This window comes from Oryx dammah, unplaced genomic scaffold (assembly GCF_014754425.2).
Source record: "Oryx dammah isolate SB20612 unplaced genomic scaffold, SCBI_Odam_1.1 HiC_scaffold_29, whole genome shotgun sequence".
NCBI classification, from domain to species: Eukaryota; Metazoa; Chordata; class Mammalia; order Artiodactyla; family Bovidae; genus Oryx; species Oryx dammah.
In genome coordinates, this window is record NW_024070213.1 from 89,776,981 (window position 1) to 89,783,921 (window position 6,941).

General features: G+C 49.4%; 1 protein-coding gene across 1 annotated transcript; it reads right to left on the reverse strand.

The window, feature by feature from the left end:
• Positions 1-720: 720 nt before the first annotated feature.
• Positions 721-6,732, reverse strand: KRT5 (keratin 5). Its single transcript, XM_040234196.1, has 9 exons — positions 6,175-6,732; positions 5,390-5,604; positions 4,569-4,629; positions 4,363-4,458; positions 3,595-3,759; positions 3,122-3,247; positions 2,673-2,893; positions 1,860-1,894; positions 721-1,386 (listed from the first exon to the last, which is right to left on the reverse strand). The coding sequence occupies exons 1-9, from the start codon at positions 6,730-6,732 to the stop codon at positions 1,082-1,084; spliced, it is 1,782 nt and encodes a 593-aa protein (XP_040090130.1). The 3' UTR covers positions 721-1,081.
• Positions 6,733-6,941: the final 209 nt, after the last annotated feature.

Here is a 6,941-nt window from a genome sequence, read left to right on the forward strand (position 1 = left end):
GACACAATCCATCTCCCCCCCACATGCTGATGGGGTACCTCAGCAACCCTGCCATCACACAGTCTTTGCAGGCAAGATCTTACATGCATACCAGGAGTGGAGGCATGACATTGCACTGATGAATTCCCGTTCGAAGAGATTCATTAAACACCCTCATTCAGGATCAGCAAAGACAAGCTCATGAAAAGAGGATGGGCTGTGATCCCACACATAGTGCAAATTCTGGCCACCTCCATTAAATTCCTGAAATTATTTGCTCATTCGAAGGCCCTTGCATCACTGACACTATTAAGGAACTACAAGCTACTGACCCTGTAAGCACCCACATTATTAGAACAGGACCAACATCTATAAAAGGTATCTATATTTTGGAGGCTTCAAGACAACAAATTCCTTATTTACAAATTTGACTTAAGCCAACTTGCAAAACCAGCCCAACTTGAATGGGCCCCCCTCCAACAAGCAGCTCTACTATCTATATAAGCTACAAGTCAAGGAAGCTTCCCCTTCATGCCCTGCAGAGACTCCTTCATCCTAGAGGCTTTAGCATCCACCTCTTGTGCCTCCTGGAGTCTCTGGACCACTCACAGTGGTCACTTTTCTTTCAAGGCCATTCTGTCCCCCTGTGAATCAAAGGAACCAATCACATCTGGACAGATGGACCCTCAGTGAATCTCCAGGTTGGGTGTAGATCTTGAAAAAACAATTCTTCCCAACAGCTTATATTATGAAAGCATTTTATTGAACACATTCTGGAAATAGACCAGATGGGATTGGGGTGAGGACTCCGTTTTGATGGTTTAGAAACTGGAAAACATTGGATTCTTCTGTCACCAAGGACCAGGCTATAGAGACTCAAAGGCTGCTTGGGAGCAGAGCATAGAATCAGGACACACCAGGCTAGAGACTGGGGGTTGGGCCTTCCAGGAACCAAAGAATGTGGGTCTGCGATAGGCTTCATTGACTAGACTCCAGAAGAGGAGAAAACTTGGCTTGAGACACCACCTAGAAGAGGTGGATGCCACTGATGGATGCCACGGCCGGCTGCTGGGCTTGGGAGGCAGTGACTTGCTGCAGGCTCTTAGCTCTTGAAGCTCTTCCGAGAGGAGGAGGTGGTGGAGACAAATTTGACGCTGGAGCTGCTGCCCCCACCACTGCCAAAGCCCAAGCTTCGGCCACTGCTTGCACTGAAGCCAGAGCCCCCGACACTGAGCCCACTGCCTAGGCCAACACCCCCGCTGCTGCTGGAGTAGAAGCTGCTGCTGCCGCCTCCGCCAAGACCTCCGCCCAGACCTCCGCCCAGGCCGCCGCCCAGGCCGCCGCCCAGGCCACCTCCAAAGCCACTGCCACCACTGTAGCCTGAGGAAAGGGTGTTTGTGACGACAGCTGCAGAGAAAGGAGGGAAAAACTTGGTGAGACCAGTCTGACAGATTGGCCCTATGCATCTAATTTATTTGATCCTGCTGCTGTTAGCACTGTACGTGGCCCCTTTTAGACAGCTGCAGATGAAGCCCAGAAGAACTAAGTCATTTAGTGAAGCTCCCTAATAGAAAGCTGGTGAACACTGTAGGCAAGGGACAGTGCTAAGTCCCCCAGGGGAATGGGGGTCAGGGCAAGGCTGGGGGACACAGTCCAAGATGGGTAAGATACAGGGCCCACCCTTTAGGAGATAAGACATGAGGCCTGTTGCTTCCCGTCTCAACCTGTGTTTTTGTGCCTGTACCACCTGCTTCTCACTAAGTACATTAAACAACCATTTGGGAGATGGGCATGTCTGGTAGCTAGAAACAGTGGGACTCTGAGTCACACCAAATACCCTGTATTGTCATCATTGTTAATGTCTGTTCAAAGTTACTTACAGATGTTGACTGGTCCAACTCCTTCTCCACTCAGTCTGAAAGGGAAAATTTGAAAGGAGTTAAGATCCCACCCCAAAAGACAGCAGTAATCTCTGTGGATAACTCCAATAGTCATGTTTAGAGCTTGTCCTCTGAGCTAGGAGACTGCATGCCTGAAAAACTGCTTGAATTAGAGAAAGAGATAGCTCTCTGGAGAGACTTGCTAAAAGAATAGGTCTCAACCTAGGAACAGGTTATCAAAGGAAGATTATAATTCACACGCTCCTCTACCCATTACTTGGAAAATGTGAGGGAGAGGCTGTGGGAACTATACACATGTGTGAAGCCGCTGTTGCCTTATAGGAGCCGTATCCTGTGAGAAGACTTGGCTCGGACAGAAATACGTCAAGGAGGAAGTAGGCAATGGGCAGTCAGCTCAGTCAGAAGACTGAAGAATATGCAGTCGTTTGAGAATCCAAAGGCAGATGAGCTTAACTCAACTGGAGTAATCATGAAGGGCTTCCTGAAGGAAGAAGCACTTGAAGAATGAGAAAGACGTGTGTGGGGTTGCTTAGTTGTTTGAAGGAGAGGCAGCATCGAAGAATACTGGTGGTGGGTCAGAAAAGTGAGTTGAGGTCACATTGTGTAGATCAGCTGTATGTCCACGTGTCAGATTGGGCTGGATCGGATCACTGGATTCATGATGGATAATCATCGGGTACAAGGTAGTGGCCACTTGTGTGTGTGTGTTTTGACAGCCGGTAGTGGAGTAGAAGCTCCACTTTATCAAACATGAGGCCGCTGTGGATTCGTGATGTCAGCCGTGCCACCCACCTGCACTCCTCGCCCTCCAGCAGCTTCCTGTAGGTGGCGATCTCCACGTCCAGGGCCAGCTTGGTGTTCATCAGCTCCTGGTACTCCCTCAGCAGACGTGCCATGTCCTGCTTGGCCTTCTGCAGGGCGTCCTCCAGCTCCGCCAGCTTGTTCCTGGCATCCTTGAGGGCCAGCTCCCCACGCTGCTCAGCGTCAGCGATGGCATTCTGCAGGTTGGCACACTAGAGGGGAAGGAAGGAAGGGTGGGACACTTTAGAGGCTCACCTGGGCCTGAGGTGTCTCTTTCTGAGATTGCAGAGAGAAGCCAGCACATTTGCCCTGGTCATTGTGGATGGTGGAATACTGAAATGCTGGTACCTGCTCCAGCTCTGTGTGTATATGTTTAGAAAGCAAAACAAAGTCGGTTCCCCTTTCAGAACTCAAGCTCCTTCCCTGCCTTCTTTCCCTACCTGTTTTTTAACATTGTCGATCTCGGATCTCAGCCTCTGGATCATCCTGTTCATCTCAGAGATCTCATGCTTGGTGTTACGGAGATCATCGCCATGGCGACCTGCAGTCTGCTGCAGCTCCTCATACTGATGCCAACGGAAAAGAAGAAAGAGTCCATTACACGAGGGTGGAAACGCTTTCCCAAGTTCACAGGTAGGAGCTACCACAAGGTGGTAAGTGGCATAGTTTTGGGGAGCCTGGAGCTGGTCTTAATTTCCTCTTTAGCCTCTTTGCTTTTCTGTAGACACTGGTGTGAAACAATGAGATTCCCTTTAAGATTCTTGAATTTATGTGGCAGATGTATGCATGTCTCATAACTCCTCCCAATAGGCCTCAGCAGGTCTCAGGAGCCCCATCCTTAGCCTTTGGTCAAGGCCTGGAATACTTGACTTGTGTCCTTCCCTCATTCAGGACACTTGGCCATAGCACCCACCTTGGTCTGGTACCAGGACTCAGCTTCTGTGCGGCTGCGGTTGGCAATGTCTTCATACTGGGCCTTGACCTCAGCAATGATGCTGTCCAAGTCCAGGCTGCGGTTATTGTCCATGGACAGGACCACGGATGTGTCTGAGACATGTGTCTGCATCTGGGACAGCTCCTGCAGGGAGATTTGAAGTCAATCATGTGAGTCCATTTTATTTAATATCATTCCATTCAAATCTTCTATTCATTGTTCTATGTCAACCTGAGGAAAAAAATAATAACCTCCTACCTATTAATGAAAAACTTAGGTCAGTTAATAAATAATTCAAATCACTACTAAATTTATATTTTAAATTTAATAACTCTGAACGTCAAGAAACTCCTACCATGTAACCTCTCAGACTTGACTTTTCTTAGGTCAAAATTGATCTGAAAAGAACTTGATGGTGTGGTTTGCCATGCTGGGAGTTAGCAGAGACAGGATGGTATTCCAGAAAAGGGAGATGGCCAGGAAAAGTATACCTGGGCTTCTAATACCTCACTCTAAATCTCACTCTGCAGACTGATTATTGTAGAGGTCTTTTGCTTTAACTTTAAAAAGAGAGAGAGAATTAGCTTTATTAAGTAATAAAGTATAAATAGTACTAAAAGAGTAGAAAAGACAAATATGTGCCCACGCCACAGGAACCACTGAAAGTCACTTAATCCTAGAGACCCTAACCCCTGGTGATGTCCCAGTGACCATCTCTCTGGCTCCTGAACAAGGGACATTTCTTACCGCATCAAAGAACATCTTCATGAAGTTGATCTCGTCCATCAGTGCATCGACCTTGGCCTCTAGTTCCACTTTGTTCATGTAGGCAGCGTCCACATCCTAGAGAAACATGGGTGGTTGGCACTGCACCCCATTTCCACTCTGACTTAAATGAACAATACCCTAAATGAGCATAACCACAGGCAACAGTTTCTCTGCTACCCACATACCTTCTTCAGCATCACAAACTCATTCTCGGCAGTGGTACGCTTGTTGATTTCATCTTCATACCTGGTAGTAAAAAGGAATGGGAAGTGCTTATCAGAGGATGAGGCCTAGGGCCTCTACTGCACATAGTCAACTGTGAGCCTACCTTCCCCCTGGAAGAGGCCTCTCACATCATATGGACAGAGAGGAAGGGACACTGGGAGCAAGAACCTTCAGGCAAGGTCCCTACCCATTAGGATACTGTTTTTTCTGTAATTGCCTAGCAGATAGCTATTCTATTAATGCTGTAATTCAGTCACTTCAGGAACATTCCTGTAGAAAAACTATACAGCTTCATTCACATTTCACATCTAGTCCATTTCTCTAGTGCTTATTTTTTCAGCTTTCATGGCCTTTGAAAAACAAAAAACTAGCAGCCCAGCTGCTGGTTCATAAGGACTAAAGAAATTGTTTAGTACTTAGAACAACCTAGGTTACATCATCAGTTCCTGCTTTGAGGGGAATCCATCAAAAAGTCCATGTTGTGTACTTTGAGTATATTGGGGAGGAAGGTCCCTCAAAGCAAGGATTACATGACTGCTTTTTTCACCAGGTCATGCCAAGGGCACTGAGCTTGTTACTCTGGCTAGAAGCTAAGTATCTTGCAGAGGGACCGAGCTTGCAGCTAGAACTTTCTAACCATGGACCTAATTTTTTCCCCAGCACTTTAGATGTCCATGAAATGTATCTGTTTTCAGTCCTTGGGAAAGGCATAAGCAGTGGTCTGGTTATAAAGTATATTTGGTGCAAAGACTCGCCCTATCTCCATTCTACCCCAGCTCACTTGTTCTTGAAGTCCTCCACCAAGTCCTGCATGTTCCTGAGCTCCGAGTCCAGACGGCCTCTCTCCCCAAGGATACCATCCAGCTGTCTCCTGAGGTTGTTGATGTACTGCTCGAACAAAGGCTCCAGGTTCTGCCTCACGGTCTTGGTGCCCTGCTCCTGCAGCAGGGTCCACTTGGTGTCCAGGACCTTGTTCTGCTGCTCCAGGAACCGCACCTGGAGGGGGCAGAGTTTGAAGATGGAGACGTCTGAATTGCATGTTTCAATGATCAACTTGCCAGTTTTCCTCCCTTCTCATGCTGTCCCCCTAAATCTTCCCATGGGCAGTGCTTGGACCTGGGCCAAAGAAGACAGGTCCAGAGTGAAGCATCTAAACTCACTCTTCTAGGGGAGACAGGACACTTATTCAGGGCACAAATAGCACTGGCTGTGGCTGGACAGAGCATGGCCCAGGCAGGGGTGGCTGTAAAGGCACTCCGGCTACTGTCCAGTGAACAGATCCACCTTTCCATGCAATCAGCCCCGTTACATGGAGCACAGAATGCATCTCTCTTCCCAACAGTCAGTAAAGAGCATTCAGGGGGTCAGCTATGAAGGGGATGAATTAAGACCCTATCTTCCAACCTGCCAGTCTAATTAAGAAAGTGGGCCACAAATCCAGGACACAGAAACAAAGAGAAAAACACAGGAAGATATTTGTACAAGGTTAGGAAATCTCCCCTCTTCCCACTTCTTTAGCACATACCCCACATTCATGGTGGTTTTCCACCAAGAATCAGTTCTCACCTTGTCGATGAAGGAGGCAAACTTGTTGTTGAGGGTCTTGATCTGCTCCCGCTCCTCAGTCCTCACCCGCTGGATGGTGGGGTCAATTTGCAGGTTGAGGGGAGTCAGGAGACTCTGGTTGACGGTGACCTCTTGGATGCCTCCAGGGGGGCACACAGGAAAGCCAGGACCACCGAAGCCACCTCCAAAGCCAGCTCCACCACCGAGCCCAAAGCCACCACCGCCAGCTCCACCGCCAAAACCAAATCCGCTCCCGGCTCCACCTCCAAAGCCATAGCCGCCTCCAGCACCAGCACCAAATCGGTTCCTGAAGCCACCGCCGCTGGCGCTGATGGAAATCCTCTTGGAGCCCCCCAGGTTGTAGAGGCTCCGGCTGCCAAAGCCACCGGCACCGTAAGCACCCCCGAGGCTGACCCTGCCAAAGCCGCCACCGCCGCCACCCCCGGACCGGGACACGGAGGTGAAACTGGTGCGGGAGACGGACGGGGTGATGGCAGAGGCAGTGCTGAAGCTGCGGCTGCCCCCGCTCCGGAAGGACACGGTTGACTGGCGAGACATGATAGCTGGTTCCTAGTGCAGTAAGAGTAGTGGGAACTAGCGGTCGAGAGGTGCTGGAGAGAAAGAGCAGCGCGGGACAGGACGCGGAAGGCGGCTCTGTTACCTGGGAGCCGCAAGCCCCGCTTTTATCCTCTAGACCTGGTTTGGGCGGGAGAGTTGTCGAGCTGTGAATGATTAAGTGGGCTGGGCATGCCTGGGGGGCAGCTGTG

Excerpts from the sequence above, each read along its gene's own strand:
- KRT5 (XM_040234196.1), bottom strand. The coding sequence starts at position 6,732 with ATGTCTCGCCAGTCAACCGTGTCCTTCCGGAGCGGGGGCAGCCGCAGC. Across the intron at positions 4,630-5,389 it reads GTGGAGGACTTCAAGAACAA|GTATGAAGATGAAATCAACA; the intron begins GTGAGCTGGGGT and ends TTTTACTACCAG. Across the intron at positions 3,248-3,594 it reads AGTCCTGGTACCAGACCAAG|TATGAGGAGCTGCAGCAGAC; the intron begins GTGGGTGCTATG and ends CGTTGGCATCAG.